Below are 20,099 nucleotides of genomic sequence, written 5' to 3' on the forward strand. Positions count from 1 at the left end.
TATGCTCAGAAATGAAATATGCAATCAGCTCTGAAAGCCTCCTCCTTTCCCTATGCACAACCCTGTGTTTGCCTTAAAGACTGTAATATTGCGCGATCAGCTGAGCTCTGAAGCAATCACCCCCCAGTGCCACCCAATGCAGACAAATGCCGAATTGTTGGAAAACACAATTCCAAGCCTGTTCACAAATCCTGCATGTATCACAGGGGGGAAAAAATAATAATAAAAAAATACTTTTGTATTGCCCTGGGCAACTGGATCTCCTGGGTGGAAATCGTAGCTGGTGTTCCGACGAAACCTGCATGGTTTTCACCTCCCCTGACAGCACGCAATCTCAGCCCGGAGCAGAGGCCGAGCTTTCAACCCCAATATTTCAACCCCAAACCCATCTGATGAGCTGCGGGCTCCTTCCCTGGGGGCTGCCGGGTGGGGAAGGGGGGCAGCAGGCTCCTGCCCCACGCTCGGCTGGGTAGCGGGGGGCACCGGCTGCCGAGCCCACCCCGCGGGGCTCTCTGCAGTGTGCGGGCGGCGCCCGGGCTCCGAGCTCTCCTCGGAGATGCACATACATACGAGAAAAAAAAAAAAAAAATATATATATATATATATATCAAAATAAAAAAATCTTTACGGTCCGCAATTTCCATCTGCCCCCCCCACAAAAAAAAAACGTCCCCCTCCCGATAGCTGGCTCGGTGCATATGTGGGGGTACAGGGGGGGTCCCCCCGCTGCCTCCTACCTGTGCCGGTGCTCATGTCGCGCAGGAGGTGCCGCCGCCGCCCGTCCCCGCCGCCCGTCTCCGCGGCCCCGCGGACGGCCCCGGCCCCATCCCCGCCCGCCGCCGCGCTCCGCCCCCGCCGCAGGTGCCCAGCACCCCGGCCACGCCAGCGGGCACCGTGGGGTTTTCGGCAGCTCCGTGCTTCCTCCAGGGGGTTACATCCCTGTACGGGGCTTCAGGGCTGCGGGGACCCCCCTCCCTGTTCCCCCCCGGTTACCCCCCAGCCGCATCCCTCTCGCACCTTTTTCCTCGGCAGCTCCCCTTCCTCCGCATTTTCCTGCTGGTGCTCGGCTGGTGAGGTCGCCGACCTTTGTGCAAAGCGGGTCGCTGCACAGGTGCTTTAGCATGTCCCCGGAACGGCCAGGGAAGGAGGATGGGGGTGTTTGAGCTCTTCCTCAGCTCGGCCCGGACTCCAGGCAGCGCTGCACCGCGGAAGACGTTTGGCAGCAAGTGTGGTTATTGAGGAGAGGAAGGGAGTGCTGTCTGGAGCAGGGGAACCTCACTGATCCTTCATTTGTGAAATTAGAAAGACTCACAATGTTTTGTGAAAGCCAGCCTGTCCAGTATTCCATCTATCTAACAAATAATTGCTATAATTTTGATAGAAATAACGTTTTTTTTAATAAAACAGCACCCAAACTTCCATTTTAAGAAACCCAGCAAGATCCAGATGCAGTTACATAAGCACATCGTGTTGCACAGCTCCTCTGATGCTGCGTGCAGGGCAGCTTGGCGTAACACTACCAGCGTGAGGAAGCAGGAGCGTGCAGAGGACTGCTGCTCTGTGCTCAAATGATGCGAATCCTGGAGATAATTGCTGCCACTGGGAAGAGTGTGGACCTGCACTCATGCATCACAGGGATATGGGATCAGACAATCCAAGCTGGTGCCCCACTGCTGACAGCCACTGGCAGTGGGTATCTGCAAAGGGAACTTGCTGAGCCAAATGAGTTTTCTGCACGTTTAAGAACCTTCCACGCATTTTCTTCCATTACCTTGCCCAATTGTTTTATTTTTTTTATTTTGTTTTGTTTTGTTTTTCAACCCATGCACATTCAAGCAACTGCAGCACCCTGCTTGAGACATTTCACAGCTGAACTATGGGTGCTGCAAAGAACCACCTGCTTTTGTTTTGAACCTGCTATTTGCTATCTTATTCAATGCCTACTCACTCTTGTAGTGGAAGAGATAGCAAACATATTGTTCCCTATTCACTTTCTCTGTGTCACTCATGAATCTGTCCTATCAGATTCCACCCTTCACTCCTACTCTGCTTAGTCATTCCTTGAAACTCATGACTTGTAACTTCAGTAGCATGCTGCTATCCCTTTCTGTCATTTGCAGAGTTCATCTTTAATTGTTCAACAGCATGTTTTGCTAGCTGCCTTTGTTGCCCTTTTTCCATCCTGCAACCTTCTGCCACCCATTTGCTATTGAAAGCTTTCTTGCACTGCCCAGTTGTACTGAAGCATGCCAGAGGAGTTGCAGTTGGCCTTGTAGAACTTCACTAGGTTGCAGACGGTACAAGAATATCCATGTGTTTATGTCTGTTACATATCACAGTAGCACAAATGTGTAGAGCATCTCAACTGTGGCAATGCAGCAGCATCCATCTTGTCTTTGTTCTGCATTCATGTTAATAAGATCTGGCTTCCAGCATCACTGCAATTTGTGTAACAGTTTAATCATGAAATATCTTTGCATATAATAACCATCATGAGTTCAAGGCATTCTTTGAGTGATGCTAGTAAGCCTGTGGCTATGCAGAAATGTGGCTTTGAAAGCTAAATTAGACATAACTTGCTGTGTTGAAGGTGGTGGATGTGCAATCAGTAGTGTGTGTATAACAAGAGGAAACTGCTTTGGGCTTTAAGGCTGCTAAAGTCGGACCCTTCTGCTGGGCAGTAGTGCAGAAGGAGACTGAACACTAAAGCTCTTGCTTATTCATTGCAGAGAAAACCCCAAGTCTGTGGGTGGATTCTTTAAGTTCTCTCAATTGGTCATGGAAACAACCAAAAGGCCCAATTACTCCCCAAATGCTCAGAACGGTTCGCTGAGCACATGGCACAAATGTGCTTTAGGAAATGCTGTAAGAAACAGGTTTTGGAGTTCAAAATTCTCCTTGTTTATGACAATGCCACCTGCCACAAGCTTTATTAGGAGATCCTGTGACCCAGTGCAAAAGTCATATGCTACCACTGGGTAGGACCTCACTACTCCAACCAAGAGACCATGGAGCAATCTCTGCTTTCATGGCCTATCATCTAAAATAACCTTATCCAGGACAGAGAGGGCAAAGGAAAGCTCTGCCTGAATGACTTTTGGAAGTACTTTAATACTAGTAGTTTTAAAACCATCCGGAAAGAGTTGGCAAGAAGGTTAACACTAAACAATTTACACCAAGCATTTTGTTTCATAGTTAAAACAGCTGAGATCCTTCAGGACAATGATGCACCCTGAGAATGGGCACACAGTCATCAAGGCACTGCAAGATTCAGTCTCGTGTTACCAATTAAAATCTCAGGCTAATAGGCAGTCATCTCCTGACAATGTTTGTAAAAGTGATCAGCTTGTCCAGCCACTGCGAAGAAGGCTGAAAAGTCACAGAATCATCTAGGTTGGAAGAAACCTCCAAGATCAGCCTCCAAAATGTCAGCATTTTGCACCGCTTCTGTCGTTACTGGAAATTGAACTGGCATTTGACAGTCCTGATAGGCTGGCTTCCACCAAACCCTCAGTGCCATCCCGAGAGAGATTAAAAAACTCTGTGCAAGGCAAAAAACTTTACTTTTATAGTATATGAACGTTTTCTAACATTTCTTCACTAATGTTATTCAGGGATATTGGACTAGACAATTTTTAAAGGTCCCTTCCAACCTAAACCATTCCATGATTCTAGGAACTTACATTGCATTTTACTGTCCCTGGGTGTTTAAACTGTGTTTCTTACTTATATTCATACATCTTCTTCTATTACATTAGTCCTAGTGGAATAAAAATCTTTGCTTTCTGTTGAATTGCTAACCACCCCAAATATCAAAAATGAATCCGTGACAAATAAGGGAATACATCTCACATTTCATTTTCTCTGCTTCCAGAAAACAGATGGATATAGTCAGGTTCTGACTGCCAGTCAAGTTCTGTGATATTGTGGTGTGCTTGACTTGAAATTATGTATGGCTTCATGTAAAGGAAAAAGGAGTGAACACTTTAAATATAAAATAGAACAATCAAAATAGCATATATTCATGAATAGATACTAGCATTACACTTGACAATGTGTATGCTCTTGTTCTTGTGTATGCCTCTGTATCTTAAGTACACTGCAGATTTATGGACTGACAAAATATACATTCTTGCAGAAGCTGCCTCATTATTTTTTTTTCTGCATATTTAAGTGAATTTAAGCACATTGCTTATATTTCCCTTTCTTCACTTTTTCTTTTTTATTGCTCTTAAAATTCAGAGAGTTCAATAGGGGTGGTATTCAATTAATAATACTAGCATTTTAAAATTCAGTTTCGCAGCAAGGTTGCCATGCAATATTTTTATTCAGAATTTTTCTTGAGAAAGTCCCGTTGAAGCAAACAAAGAAAGATTGTTTCTGAAATTCCTGATCTTTCCAACAATGGGGAAGCCATAGGCTCCCCAGTGCAATAAAATTAATACTTTTATTTAATTGTTTGTCTGCAAAGCTTTTTTAGGTCATTGCTAGTAGAGTATGAAAGGGGTCATATTTTAAAAGCATCCCAATGATGGAAGGTCAATCTACATGAACTTGCTGCTCTGCATGGGGAATGAAGCAGAATCCTTGTCTCTTCAGCACAAAACAAACAAACAAACAAACAAAAAAAAAAAAAACACAGTCACCTGTGAAAAACCAATCACCCAGACAGATACCATAAGTGATTTACATTCTTGTCCAGAATATAGGAGACCACAAGTTCAAATACCTGATGAAGGATATGAAGTTGTTCCTTGGCTTCACGTTCAAAGCTGAGATAGTACCACAGGGTATTCAGGGCAACTTAGAGTGAAACTTAAGAAAAAAAAAAAAAAAAAAAAAAGATTAGTCAGAGTCAGTTTGTGGCAGTTATACTATTAGTTGTGCAAATTCCTATAAAAATGACCTAAACTGATCTATCAGAAACAAATCAGAAACAAAACAAACCAAAATACAATCTACTGTGTATCTCTGTATTTCAAACCTTTGAAGTCTATGAGGCAGTCCTGAAAACTGAGCTTAAGCTGCCAAGAAACTTTAGCATTTCTTTAATTTGTTACCTTAAATTTAATTATTAGGCTTGTATTTACTCTAAGTTGCTGTCTTTTGACAACTATTAGATCTCCTGAAAGATGAAAAGTAATCTTGCAATCCATAGTAATTTATTTTGAAGAGCTTATGTTTTAAATGACAAATTGTCCCTCAATTGTGTTCCAGAAATTTGTAATTTTCCTATTACTTCCAGTTCAAGTTATGACTTGTTCAACATTCAGGCTACTATATTCAGGCTACTACATCAGGGAATTGCTGGCTCTGGGACAGCTGCCAAAATAGGCCAGGCTTGTGTTTGCAATGTGTTGGTGCCTGTGACAGTGGGTACCTCGCCACGTTGCTGGGTTTGTCGCGTGTTGCTTTGGGCATTAATAGTAAACAAGATGTAAGTCAAGTCTGAAGTTTACAAAGAATAACAGGCTGAGAGATCTTAAAATGAGATTCTGGATATGAAAATAAATTGCCAGCTATTTACTAAGCCAGAGGTACACATGTTTATAACTAATGAATTAGTGTGGAGCAGCTGTAATGAAATAATAACAGAGCACTATATGGAGATGTCTGCATTGCAATATCAAGATGTCTGTAACAACTTTTATGTACAGCTCCTCTTACACCATGGGCAGAATATAAATATTACATCAGCAGTTTTAACTTAGACATCAATTACCCATTACAAACCTAAATGCATTATGATCAGTAGGTCAAATACAACTCCAAGGCAAACTTTGAACACAGAAGGAATGAAATAACATCAAAGGGAACAATGGCTGAGGATGAAAGAATTCTCTGTTACAATGAGACAATCAGGGACTGTTCTCTCATGTCAGCAGTCAGCTTTTGGAAAGTTGGTCAGAACAAATAAATTTTAATATCGGAGACTGCTGCATATGACAGGAAGTCTAGCAGGTGCTAGACTATAGGTGCTATAGTGCTAGACTAGGTGCTATAATGCTATATAATTTATACCCAAGAATGACAACCACACAGTTTATAGAAATGATGTTTGCAGAAATATAAATACAAAGAGTGGCTTTGGGAAGAGCCAAGATAAGGCATGGATAATATAGAAGTCACAACTACATGTGCAAAAAACATTGGCAAAAAAAAAAATTGAATTTGAGAAGAGCAGATTAAGCTTGCAAGGATTCCAGTGCAATGTTACATAGTTTATGTAGCCAGTGAAATCAGTACCCCTGTCTGTAAATTTGTAAATAATGTTGTGCTTTCTGTAGTAAACAAGCGTGAACTCTAATACTGTCCCCTTTGTGCCTGTTGCAGAGGGGTTAGCACTTATTAAGCATAGTGTGATCTCTTGCAGATGTGACTCCTTCGAAAATTACTGCTTTTGTGAAGCTGCAACTTCTCACTTCAAGTAGCTGGTATTACAGCCCACTGGCCCTGAGTCAATTTAACTGTACTCTGCAGTACAAGCTGATACATGCTGATTTGCTGTTGCTTATCCTGCATTGCATCTCTAACGCTGTTCTAATCTAAAAAAATTCTGCACCGTGTTAGCAGAACTTAGACTCTTACTAGGTGACAAAATTTTCACGTAGCACCATCTGCAAGTGAGGCCTTGCCTGAGATTCATGACAGTTTATAGAAGCTTTCACCGCACTCTGCCAGGGAATACACCTGGTTCTGAAAGCATCAGACCCCAGGAAAATGCAGCTGTGACTGAATGCTTCTGTGCATGTCCTCAACTGCATCAAAGCTGTCTCGTGCTATCAGTATTGCTTCCCAGGCTTAATGATACCAGTTGAAGGCCCTAGTTTTTACGTAATGGCTTGGGCCAAGCCTACCTAAAAGAAAACTTGAAGGTGGCTGAGGGTTGTGGATAATGTATGCAAAGAAGTCAACTAGAAAATAAGGAAGAAAGGATTTTTTTTTTTTTTTACTTCTCCAAAATGGTGAAAAATGGATCATTACTGAATATAATGTATGGACATAAGACACATACTGTGCATTTAATGCAGTGAGCCCAGCAAGTGATAATGCTTATTATAACTTTTCTTTTTAGTTGCACACCCTTAAATGTAGTAAAAATATCTTTATAGCATGTCCCCTCCCCAATCACACCTTCACATAATTACAGTTTCTGTTGGCACTAACAGAAATAAAAATAAAGCACCTCCAGTCTCAAAACTAAAAGCTTTATGTTTGTGTAAAGTATATTTCACTTAATCAAAAGTCCATAAATAGAATTGTAAGATGTTTCAAAAGCTGAAATTCAAACTGGAAGCATTTTGAGTTCCAATGATTTTCAGATCCTTATTGACAAATCCTCCACTGTGCCTCAGATATTCTCTATTAAATAGAAAATCTTTCCTCATATTTCACAAGACTGTTGATTTCACTGTGTCTTTTAACTATTTTATTCTTTTTCTAAGAAATATTGCATGAAGCATGCCAAGGCTGGACACTTAAGTAGCAGAAAATGTTGGGCTTGTTATGTTTATTGCCATCATTTCATATTCTTAGTCTTGGTGTCTGTGGACAACTGTTCAATAGAGATACATATAAGAGGAAAGGTGTTCCTAGGAGGAGTAGCTGAGATTTACAGACAGAACTGCAAAAACTGGACGCTTGCACACATGAGCCCTTCTTCAGGTCTCAACTAGAGGGCAGCAGTAATTTGGAAAAATCCCAGTTTTCTCTGCTAGTTTTATATGAGTGCAGAAATTTATGGTCATTTGTTGAAGTCAAAACTATCAATATAAGATTTTCTATCTTGTAGACATTTCAGGGACTGGAGGCATTAATCCCAAACTATAAGAAAATAATATTTTATGCTATATTTATCAAAAGGAAAATCCTTATATGGCATACCTACCACCAGTATTCATTTCATTGAACACAGAAGCTACCTATACTAACTTGTGTTGCATCTTTTGTGTGGCACAAAGATGACATGATGATAAATCACAGTTTTATGATCATTTCTAGTCTGGTGGCTATCTATCGTTTTGATCCTCCAGGTATTCCTTCAGGCATATCCTTTCGCAGAGCATCGGCAGAGACAAAAGCAAACCTTTGTTCCTACTAAATCTACATTGAAATATATATTTATATATAGTGGTTTCCTCCACTTTGGATGCCTAAGTCAAAATTTACTTCCTCAATACCAAAATTAGCTTATGGAATATCAGTATTCCGTATATATTCAGGTTCCAATAAGTACAGTTCCTTCACACTGTATTTTCCAGCATTAATCAGAATCACCTAACAGACTGCTGAAATTTCAGTACTGCAGATTTCAGTGTACAGTAGAAGCCATGGCCTCCTACTCCAGTCTGGTTTTAAGTCCTCACAATAAACACGTTCAGATATACTGAAATAGTTTTCTGTTTTAAAAACTAGAGGAAAAACTCTGACAACATAAATAAGAAAACTCACTCAGTGAAAAACCTTGATTAGTGTCCTTTTCTGAACGGCTAACATGAAAAAGAAGAGATTTCTTCAAAGGAAAATAAGTATTACATTCATTTGAACAGAGTAGATAACATATTATCACATTAGCTTTCCTTGGAAATCCACAGGAAGGTTACAAATTTGTCCTTAAGAATAAACTCTTACTTCTCCCTGAAAACTTTAAGCAGCTGGATAAGTCAGCCTTTAATGAAAATTAAAAAAAAATCAATTCACCTGGCTATAAAAGGAAGTGCTCATTTTCCTTTAAGTTATCCAAAATACTTTAAAAGGTGCCCCTTCAGGTTGGGGGGGGTGAAAAAAGATGTTTTCTATGGCAGTTAAAGTATAAATTGAACTAAGTTTAGATAATTCTATTTCACCTTTCCACTTTTAATAGTTGTAGGTTTGTGGAAGAGCAGTATTATTGCCTCTATGTCAAAATACATTTCCTAAATTCTTAAGGCTTTTTTGTGCTTTTTAGAAAGCTGAATTTCTAGGTGGTTTGTTAATTGCAGTGGTTAAGAAAAGATATACGGAATTCAATTTTATTTAACAGCTTTAATAATAAAATAGAGAAAGCTCGTTCCCTGTACTGGAGCTTGTGAATACAACCCCTGAATGCTTTTGGTTTGGGGGTCATGAAGAAATAAAAGCTCTCTGCGGTACGTGTGACTCAAAAGTTTGTGCCTGATTATGAGAGGTTGTTACACCCGTGGGTCAGAAAATAAATCTTGGTGATATAGAAGGAAGGAAATGATAAATCTTCTGAGTGGTAAGTGTAAATTACTGATTTTTACTGTGAGCTGATGAAACTGTTCTAGAAGGTTTCTTTTTCTGTGATCTGTGAGAGACCTAAAATCCGTGTCATGGATGAAACAGAACAGGGAGTCCTATCATGACCTTCTTGCCTGCCTGGACTGGGATATGAGCCCAAATGTTTTCGCTGGTATGAGCTTGTTGGCTTTTTGGTCTGTGGCCAAAAGTGTTCTCAAGCAAATAACAGTGGTTCTCAGGAGCTGCTAAACTTAGGAGGAAGCTTTGTCAGGAGTGTACCATGTTGTGGTTTGTTGAGGGATAACGAGTTCAATAGAAACTATTATTAACATGTGATAATTGTAAGTAAACTTAGCTGTTATTTAGTGAGCTAGGTAAATAGCTAAAGAACAGCGTTGAAGCAGTGTAACAGCTGGTTGTTTTGACTCAGCATTTTCCTGCAGACTACAAGGCGACGGCATTTCCTTACAGATGGATGGGAGTATATTTTTCTTCTCATGTTTTCTGTTTTTCCTTTCTAACCCAGCCTGTGGAGCTGAGGTGGTGTTTTTTCCAAGACCTGGGGGAAGTAAAGCTATCTGGGTTCCAACCAGGCGGGGGAAAAGATGACAGGACTCTGTGAGAAAGCACTTTAACTCTTTACCTAGCTCTATGTGCAATCACTGTGGCGAGATAACGCGCTAATCAAAAGGAAACATATGGCTAAACCTATTTATAAGGAAGTTTTATGTAGCCCTAGAGTGAAACATTGACCCAACATGCATATTGGTAAGCCTGTTAAAAATATATATAGTTATTTAGGTGAGTTCCTTAAAAAAAATGTTGCTACTGTAGGCTCACACTCCAAGCTGTATAGATTTTACATCTGTGTGCTGAGTTGGTATTTCTCTTAAATTCACAGTTCAGTTCTCATTGTATTGCTTTTGTTTGTTTGTTTTGTGAGTATACCTCAACTGCTGGATGAAACAAAACGAAGAGACTAATTCAGCCAAAAAAGCAGTATGTTGCATGACTTCAAGCTTGTCATGCCAGCTGAAGTGACGAATGCTAATTTGAGCAAAACATTAAATGGAAGAGAATCTTTTTATTATAGGATTCAGCAAGGGGGAATAGGCTTCGTAACATTTAGTGAGCTTGAGATGAAAGATTATCAGGCAGGAATTTAGTAAGCGGGTAGAAAGACCCCTTCTAAATCTGATATTTGCTACAAGATACCAGTTAGCAGGAGTTCCAAATGAGCTATGTTTCAATGTGCTTAAGCATTAAAGTTGGTCCCTTTAGTAGCAGGCTAAAAAATGCTTTCATAGGTATATTTCCAACTGTGATGGAAGAGTAGTTATAATGGAAGGTGTAGCCTGGCCTGAATATTAAAATGTGTTGTTTTTCCCAATGCAAGCTGCTCTAATGAAAAGCTGCTGGACAGACATGCAGCTGCAGAAGGGCAGACAAAAAGGATAATGAAAAACAATGACAGAGAGAGACAATTAGAGGAAGTTTCTTGTTTCAACACGCAATGTCCTCCTGGCAACTTTTTTTAATGATCCCGAAAAGCTCAGGGACAACCACACGTAAACAGGGCTATCAAGTCTGCTTGTAACTTTAGTAGTTAACCAAGATGGATTCTGAAGCCTGTTCTTTCACATAAGGAAACCTGAGCAGGTGGCACAACTCACACATAGCAATTTTAGCGATTAAAATCCAATGGATGTGATTACTAATACGGAAACCACCCTGCTAACTTTGTCTTCTTCCTGTTTGCTACAGTATATTGGTCTCTAGAGTTATTTCATGAGAGCAGCTGTTCACAACTTCAGTAACATTGAATAACATCTCTGTAATGTGGATTGGTACTGTTTTAAAAAGATGAGAGAGCAAACTTCTGATAGCATTACCCTGAAGCTGAAAAACTTGTTTTCCTGTTTCCGCTTAAACTACATGTCAGTAGACATCCCCAAGAAACTATACACCATGGATGGCATGATGAAATGCACTTTGGAGTAAAATCATAGAAGGCAGATGAAGAAAAAGGTACTGAAAAGGAAGTTAAGGAACTGTGAGTTCAGCTGATATTTTGTAACTTGTTTCCTTAAGCAAGATATGTCTCTCCTGATTTCACTTCTCTAAAATAATAGTTTGTGCTTTTTTGAGATTTTAGGGATACACAAATCAGTGGTAGATGTGTATGGATTCTGCAGTGATTGGGGCATAGAAACATAAGATGGAAGTTTGGTAATCACTGAGGAAAACAGGTTTAGATTTTTTTTCAAAACTATCTTGGGTTTACATTAAAAAAAAAAAAAGAGGTCAAAGGAAGACCAGCAAAGATCTGAGGTTATAACATGTGATGAAAGATTATCCTTTAGTATACAAACAAAATAAATGTGTTAAAAAGATTTAGACATTTATAAAAGTTATAGAAAATTAGTTGTTTGTAAAATAGTGAAAGAAATATGGTATTTCATGCTGTGGGCATAGCTACTATATAAGTAGCTATAAGTGGCACTAGAACACAGGTTTGTGTACGGTGTTATAGAGCAATATCATATCGATTGCAATGAGAGAAAAGCCCTGTGGGATGGTTGGCTAGGTGTGATTTATACACTCACTTGAAAAGAATTCCAAATTTATAATTTCTTGAAGGATGGAGTGTTCCCAAACATACTGTGGGAACAGATTGGCTAATCCGTGTGAAGTAGCATTTATAATTCATGTTAATATAGTATGACTGGCTGAAGTAAGGTAAACAAGAGTGTGATTTGTAATTAATCACTAGTTTATAAAGTCAAGAAGCAACTTAAATGTGTGTTGTGATTTTGCTGTCTGGGGATGTCTGAGATACCAGATGTATGGACTTTAGGGCAGACACCCTCTCTTTGTTCTGTTCTCATTTAGTGCCTGCTGCAATGCTGAGGACAGCCCACACCACTGGCATTTGGGAGTACATAGTGCTTACCAGCAAGGTGACCATGTGTGGAATTTTCACTGTGTTAGACAGAAAAAGAAGATAGTCATCTTCATCTTAGTGTAGAGGACAAAAAGCCAACAAATTTGAAGTGGGATGGATTCTTATTCCTTTGCCTTTGTGGGTCATTTCTTTAGGCTGTGGCTTCTGGATCATTGATAAAGTCTTGTGCATGTATTCCTTAACTTCCAAAACTTATTTAATGCTATGTGGCTGCAGATTGCATGATTAAGCTGCAAAGCCATACACTTTGCAATTTAAAACCAAGTGTATCAGAGTGAGTTCACTGTCAAATAATTCTTCATGAGGCTTATTGTAGCTGGAATGATAGCAAGAAATCTAATTCTGTGATCAAAAGCAAAGGGGGAAACAAAGCCTGGTGCTTCATCTGAAGGTCTATTTGTTACTTTGTCTGAACAATGCTTGCTTAGCACAAGGGCCTGGATATGTCCCATGAAACCTTTTAGCAGCTGATACAAAATGTCAAAATGAATTATTGCGTTGAAAAGCAGGAATAAATGAATGAACCTTCCAGCACATTTGATACATTTCTGCTTTGCGTAATGAACTTTAGTAGCTCAACTCCATGCTCATGAATGTTGGTTTTTCCCCTTAAAAAAGCTTTTCAATTAACAGTATCAGTTAATAGACAACTTTTTGTACATACCACATCCCGGTCTGGCTGTGCAATCAACAGGAAAGATAAGAAGGTCAAACAGGAAGAGCTGTGCTGGAGTCAGTTCTGAGCAGAGCGGAGGAAGGCACAGATCTGCCTGCTGTTTACTGGCATGTTGCAGCAAATCAGACGTGGAGAAGGTAGGAAATCAGTGCTCTGTGTCTGTACCTCTGCCTCTCACCATCATTTAGGTCCTTGTGGTCTAGCATTTGACTCGAGGTTTATCATCAGTGTGTTAGAATTGCAGCCAGTTAAGGGGGATCATTTTAGTAGTTTAATACTTTTGCGTACCAATAATGTACTGGAAAATGTGTGAACGCGATCTGTCGTGGTTTTGAGAAGCTGTTCTGGGCAGTGTTGTGTGAGCTGAGTATGTTGTGTGAGCTATTCTGTGACAACAGCATTCCTCCTACTTCATTCTGCTGCGTTAGCTGCCAGAGGCCAAACTGTCAGATCTAACACATAAAATGAAGTGTTGAGATTCACAGATATCTTTTAGAGTTTTCTAGTGGCGATCTGATTTTCTTTTGAAGCACCCATAAAACTTCTGTGTATTTTTAACCAGCTATGCGGTCCTAGATTTGAGTCTACAAATCTCAGTGTCAAAACTTGGAAGTTTTGGACTTATTGTGCATTCAAAGCTGAACTGTGTGTGGAAAGAATATTTCAGTGGTATGAAGAAAATGAATCATGAGAGGGTTAAAACTTCTGAAGAAATCTATCGTGCCTTTCAGATTTGAAGCTGGGGCTTTTTTGTTTGTGGACTAAACATGAGAAATGATACTGCTTGCAACAGTTTACTAAGAATTGATAACTAACCTAAAGTTACTTCAGTGATAAAGGAGTCTGTCTTACATTTTTGGAGAGTGCTCAGATGTCTAAATCCATGTAACTTGATTACAGATTTGCTTTACATTTCTGTGTAATACGTAGTAGGACTGAAGGAAAAAAGCTCACTGTTTTAATTTTTGCCTACATAGTACATAGTATGGATTTTTTTAGTCATGCCCATGACTGACTTTCATGAAGATCAAGGCTGTGATTTATTCCAAGTACAAAGTTTGTAATGGTCTTTGTAATAAGATGTTTCTAGCCTAATAGAGAAGATGTGAAGCAAATGTGAGTTGAGAGAAACACGGAAGAAGGAATAATAAAATAATCTAGCATCAGTTTGGGAAAATCATTTCTTTTAACTTTGGATCCAAGCAGAGCACAAGATCAAGGATGTGCACACAGTCAAATGTGCTTCAAATGAAGGTGTAATGCAGGTTTCATTAGCAGCCTTGCTTGGTTTGGAGCCCCTCAGGAATGCAATGCACTACAATATGACCAAAAATTGGGGGGCTACCAGTGCTCTGTTGTATTGGGTACAGAAGAGGCTGGAGACTTAAATATAGAAGAGTTGTCCGTGATCCACCAGGGGCGCAGGTGAGCTGAGATGAGGAGGGAAAGAAAGTAGCAGTTGCTCATTTGCCTTAAAGATAGGAATTAATGCACAAAAGGGGCAATCACAGCAACATTCCCAGTATGTACGAATTATCCCCTTGGATAAACTAATTGAACTTTACTTCTGGACTCTTTGGCTATTTCTCCAGCATCTCTATAGCACTCCTGTATGACCACAAATAATCTGTCTTTATTCCCATCTCTGTAAAACTAGAAGAATTACATTTGCCACTGGTAACTTGAAGCTACAGGTTAATAAATTGTCCTGAGCCTCCCAGAGGGAAGATAAGTGAAAGAAATAATTTGCTGCATGCAGTTTTTTAGCAACTAGTTAAAATACAACCTATATTATATACTGGGCACCTTTCTCAGACTTAAAAATACACCTTTAAAGATACAGACAGAACCTGTTCAGTAGATGTTATTAGTTTCCTTTTTCAACCCTCTTTAATTGGAAAAAATTGGTTGAAGTGAAAATTAGTGTTCCTATCATCCACAACTTCTCTTAAAACAACACCCAAAAAAACAGGGAAAAAACCCTCCACCTCCATAGTCAGGGGAATGGAAAATGTCAAGCTATGTGTTTTTTCTTCTGGATAACTGTTTTGAAAACAGATACAGGCACTCAATGAAAAGGAAGCAGCAACAGAAGGAAATTGTATGATAATGGAATTGTTCTATTTAACTTCCAGTAGGGATAAAGTGTCTTATGTTCAAGAGTCTTCCAGACTGTTGTGCTTGGTGAGAAGGCAAGAGTAAGGCAGAATGAGCCTTATAAGCCTGGACAGGTACTGCCAGTGGCTCTGTGCAGGGCAGCATGTCCAGTGAGCTCAGGCTGATGCCAGTGAACCCTGTAGCCCTACCACAGGGGCTGTTGAGCTGTGCAGCATCGCCCCTCCTCTCCACTGCCTTAGAAAGTGCGACTTGCCCAGACCAGCCAGGAGGACCACTTCTTGTGTGCATGGCTTTTGAATAGAGGTTGGTTTTGAAAAATGGGAAGATCATTAGCTTTTTTTTGGACAGCATCCTACACCAAATATGAATTTCTTCATTGAGCATCAAAGAGCATGAGATATAAGTAAAACGTTTTGTCAGTGCACACAAATATAGAACTAGTTATAAAAGACAAAGTATTCAAGATATTAAAAAAATCTTTACTCCATTTCTTTGTCATCTTGTACTTGTTGCTATCAATGAATAATTAGTTGATAGTAAATGCAATAGTAGAAGTTAGGATTCATAAATTTTTATGAAAAACTTGAGTGATTCAAGCACTGAGGGTTAATATTTTCTAAATCTTATAGTAGTTAAATGTTTTTCCCTGCTTTGGTGCCTCTGAATCTGTTTTAATTTGTACTGGAACTATTTGATAATAGATGAGAAAACATCAAGCATAATAAAGATTCTGACATACCTTAGCATTGTTTTTTACGTTACGGTTTTTCTCCTTGGGGTACTTGATAGTCAAAGGTGAATAGTACAAGAATAGATGTGATGCAAACTTCAGTGAAAGATTTGTCACTTGGGTTCAAATTTGTATCCCTTGAGATGTGTTTAGATTTTTTTTAAAAAAAAAAGGCATCATTCTAAAGTGTGTGGGTAGAGAAGTTGCCTACCTGCAGTGAAGTGATTTACAATCTTGTTCTCAGTGCTTATACATAGCTACATAGGCAGACACTTTAAGGTAAACATTACAGATGGGAAATAAAACTGCAGAGTTGAGCATGGCTGTCAAAGCTTTTTGAGACCTTAATTTTAATTCTGTGTATTTTGGAAAAGAAGAGAAAATGTTGAGAATTTATCACTTTTAGTTTTATTTCCCCCATCCTGATTTGTTCCTTGCCTTAGGCTCTTAGATACTTCTTAAACAGATCATATCTATCTTGATTCATTCAAAAGTCCCACTTGTTCTTGTTTTTGCAGTGCCATGCTCTATAGGTTCATTCATAATCCTGTTTATATATGTTACCCTTACCAACAGGCAGACACTCATGCAGAAGACAGGAAGATTTAATCAATATCTGTTCTCTAACTCACCTGAATTCTAAGAATACAAGTTACAGTATGGTTTCTGGTAATTTTTTTAAAGGAAGATATTTCTGCTTGTAATAGGAGATGATGGAAAATATTAATATTCTGAATATTGAATTTCACTTCTGGGATTAAGGATAATCTGATCTAAAAATAAAAACTGGGTTTGGAATTCATAGAACAGTATATTTTAAACTACCTTTGGAATTAAGTTATCCTTAATATCACAGTATTTCTTCATGAGACACCACACATACGTACCGAAGTGTTTAATTCTTAAGTGTGAAAAAATACATATAATCATGGTACAATATGAAAAGGAATGGTGTTAGCTACTGATATTACTCTAAGGAAAAGATCAGCTATATAAATGGATAAGCATATCTCTAGTAATGTGAGTTCAGGTTCTGGCAGGCCTGTATTTTTAATCATTTATAATTAGATCATAAGGGCAGATTGGAAGTTTTACAGGAGAGTTAAAGAAATGGAGATATGAAGTAAGAACTGCAAGGTTACCTAGATATGTTAGTGGAAATACTCTTTTGGGAGAAGTCACTAAGATCCATTGAGTTTGAGTTTCTGTCTGTGTTTTGGAAGTGTATATAAAATTTTGTACAACTTTATGTTGAGAACCACAGAGCTACAGCACAGTCTTCTGAAAACCAGCCTTGCTGCTCTGACAGGCATTTAAAAAAAAAATTTAAATAGTGAAAGGGGACAACAAAAATATTAAAACAATGTCCGTCCTAGATCTCTTCATACTTCATTAACTTATGTGGCTTAATTCTCTCAGCTGGTCATACTACCTGCATGTATACCTTGTTAATTTGCTATAATTGTGTAACATTCTTCTGTCTATACATATTTTACTGTTTATTCAAGTGCTCTGTGGGCTAAAGTTCTCATGACTGCAGAACAGGATGGAGGTTGTGCAAACAGATCGCTGCCTTGTCCTGTGTGTCTGCCCACCACAGCAGGCAGAGAGGGGATGGTGACACTGGTCACGATGGCCATCAATTTGCTCAGGTTTTGGGACCTATGACATGAGGCTTGGTAGGGAGCAAAGTGCTGGAAGTCATGTATGTGAAAGGGCAAACTAGAATAACGTGCTTTAAGATACCCCATTTCATAGTGAACAGATGTGGTGGTTTTACTCAGGTGGGCAGCCGAGTTCCACTACAACCATTCTCTCACTCCCCCTCCTCAAAGGGAAAGGGGGAGAAAATGTGATGCAAAGGGCTCAAGGGTTGAGATAAGGACAGGGAGATCACTCAACAATTACCATGATGGGCAAAACAGACTCACTGTAGGGAGATTAGAGAAATTTATTGCCTATTACTAAAAAGCTAGTAAAACAAAGTGAGAAACAAAGAAAATAAACTAAAAACACCTTCCTACCATTCACCCTTTTCTACCTTCTCCCCCCAAGTGGTGCAGGGGAACAGTGAATGGGGGCTGCAGTCGGTCTACAGCACTTCATCTCCACCACTCCTTCATGGATCCTCTGCTCCATGTGGGGTCCCTCCCATGGGATGTCATCCTTCCCAAACTGATCCTGTGTGGGCTGCCCACATAAACCCACTACAATAGAGAAGGGAGAGATTTGCAGACTAGTCTGAAGGCAGATCATAAAGGGACACTAGGGTCACTGGGCACTAGTCTGAGGTTTTGGAAGAGCAAAAACAATTTTTCATCTACAGCTTTAGTTTTAACCCATTTCTGCTGGAAAAGAAGCAGCAGAGGAAATTTCACAAAGATTACAAGTTTGGTATACTTACAATGACAGTAGCTTGTTAATGAGCATGGCTGGAGTAAGCACAGAGGAATTTGGGTTCAAGTCCGAATGACAGAACTAAGGGAAAATCTATCCTGTGGCTTTATGGAACCAATTAAAGAGGCATGTGAGAACCCACTGAGGAAATGGGTCTAAATATCAGTGGGACATGTGCTGGCTACATGAGCTGCATCCTTTGCAGATGCACTGGATGATGGCTGTTGCACTTTTTACATAAAATCGTTCAGTTGGAAAAGACCTCTAAGATTTAGTCCAACCTTTAAAACTGGCTTTTGAAACGGAAGTAGCTTGTACCCATGAAATGGGATCTTCAGGACATCTCAAGTCAGCAACTTGTAAAGGGAGCAATGAAGCTTGCAACTACTTGTGCTCTACTTCCATTTCTATTCCTTTTTCCTGATGTTCATGCCAGTAACAGTGTTGCTGCCAACAGCCTCAAGCTTCAGTGGATCTCTGCTGCTTTACTGCAAAGAAATATTTGGATGCTTGTATACCAGTCTTCCAGCACTGGGGGTTCCTCCAGAGGATTCATTCTTTAACTGGATTTATAAAAATTTGCATGCTTGTTTCAATTAAGCATGCAGTACCCATTCCATCCTTGTCACCTTCAGAAAATGTTTTCTCCTGCATTGCCTATGTTAATATGAATGATGCTATCCCTTGGAGGCTCTGCATTAGAGCTGGCCAGGAATGAATAATTAGCAGTGGACACAAGTACGTTTCACTTCAGGCCTTGGATTGCTGCTATTAGTCAGATTTACTTAGTGCTTTGTCACTAAAGCACCAATGACACGTGACTGCAGGAGCTTTTTCCGGGATGAGTTTGGGTGTTATGCACCAGTTCTGTCTGAAAGAAGTCTAAAACGTAAATCAGAAGGTGACAAGCAGCATTTTCAAAAGGGAAATGACAAACACTAGTGAATTTCAGACCTCCCTGTCCCCAAAGGTATGTAGTAGTGTTAATTTCCTCCTCGCTCCAGATGTGCAGTGAGGGAGACTGAGGTGTTCATTCGGTAAAATGTCTTGCCCAGGATTAGGGTTAAGGTACGAAAATGAGGATGTTTCCTCCTTGTTTCCAGAGCAGTTTCTGAAGAAATTTCTAGAATATTTCAGATTGCTCACGCATGAAACTTGGATATCTTTTGTGGGGTATTTCCCAACACCCAGCCTGGGGAAGCACTCCATTCTTTTTCCCACCCCTATTTGTATCTTCAGATTCAAGCAGCAGCAGAATAGCTTTGAGTGCTTTTCCCCGCCAGCTGCTGTGTTTCCAAGTGCTTCTTCCCTTCCTGTCACGTTGTAAAGCTGATCCCACATCAACTGTCCCTTGCAACAAAGCAACATCATCTTGGTGCTGTCATACTAATTGCTTTTTCTCCGTTATGTTCTTTTCTGTCCTCTATTACTTAATAGATAGGGTCTCCAATCCTGGTGGGTTATGAAATAATACTTTATACTACAATTAAAAATAACTTCCACAGTAGAGGGACAGCTCTTGCATATGTGCATGTATTCTGAGATTTTTTTTAAATCCATATTTTCTTTTTCTCCCCCCAGATCATTGACAATGTTAATTGCATCACTGTGAGGAACTGCAAATGATGGCAAGTTTGGCAGCAGGAGGTGGCGTGTCTGTGCCCAGCTCTGATGGCACCATGGAGGAGGGAACCCCTGCTCCTAGTCCAGAGGGAAAGCAAGGCAGTAACTTGGAAAGGAAAGACACAGAGCAGGGAATGTGTGTGCCTGGCTGGGAATGTGAGGCAGCCAATGCTGCCATGAGCACTGCCAGGGATGGAGGCAAGACAGACACAGTGCAAGAACAAATGGGTAAGACCTCTATCGATACATCCTGATCACTCTGCTCTTGACTTATCTTTGCATTTAAATTGCTGCTTTTTTGTTGTTTTTGTTTTTTGGGGGGAGGGGAGTGAGTGTTTTTTTTAAACATT

The 20,099-nt window shown here is 39.9% G+C and overlaps 2 protein-coding genes across 25 annotated transcripts in view; one reads left to right on the forward strand and one right to left on the reverse strand.

Annotated features, from left to right (window-relative positions):
* Positions 1 to 1,492, reverse strand: part of ABLIM2 (actin binding LIM protein family member 2) — a 141,377-nt gene extending 139,885 nt beyond the window's left edge. For 3 of the 18 annotated variants that reach the window (XM_040555734.1, XM_040555726.1, XM_040555725.1), the window contains exon 1: positions 1,018 to 1,491. In XM_040555734.1, coding sequence (XP_040411668.1) covers positions 1,018 to 1,123 — 106 coding nt within the window. In that variant the 5' untranslated portion in view covers positions 1,124 to 1,491. Of the gene's footprint in view, positions 1 to 737; positions 830 to 1,017 lie in introns of those variants that run through there. The other 15 variants (XM_040555738.1, XM_040555735.1, XM_040555731.1 and 12 more) reach the window with 9 other exon arrangements.
* A 7,295-nt stretch (positions 1,493 to 8,787) lies between these two features.
* Positions 8,788 to 20,099, forward strand: part of SH3TC1 (SH3 domain and tetratricopeptide repeats 1) — a 37,142-nt gene continuing 25,830 nt past the window's right edge. Inside the window, exons 1-3 of one of the 7 annotated variants that reach the window (XM_040556133.1) lie at positions 11,215 to 11,268; positions 12,133 to 12,200; positions 19,708 to 19,977. In XM_040556133.1, coding sequence (XP_040412067.1) covers positions 19,749 to 19,977 — 229 coding nt within the window. In that variant the 5' untranslated portion in view covers positions 11,215 to 11,268; positions 12,133 to 12,200; positions 19,708 to 19,748. Of the gene's footprint in view, positions 9,239 to 9,651; positions 9,722 to 11,214; positions 11,269 to 12,132; positions 12,201 to 12,859; positions 13,019 to 18,315; positions 19,097 to 19,707; positions 19,978 to 20,099 lie in introns of those variants that run through there. The other 6 variants (XM_040556128.1, XM_040556129.1, XM_040556130.1 and 3 more) reach the window with 6 other exon arrangements.

The sequence above is a fragment of the Cygnus olor genome, chromosome 4 (assembly GCF_009769625.2).
Source record: "Cygnus olor isolate bCygOlo1 chromosome 4, bCygOlo1.pri.v2, whole genome shotgun sequence".
Lineage (NCBI taxonomy): Eukaryota > Metazoa > Chordata > Aves > Anseriformes > Anatidae > Cygnus > Cygnus olor.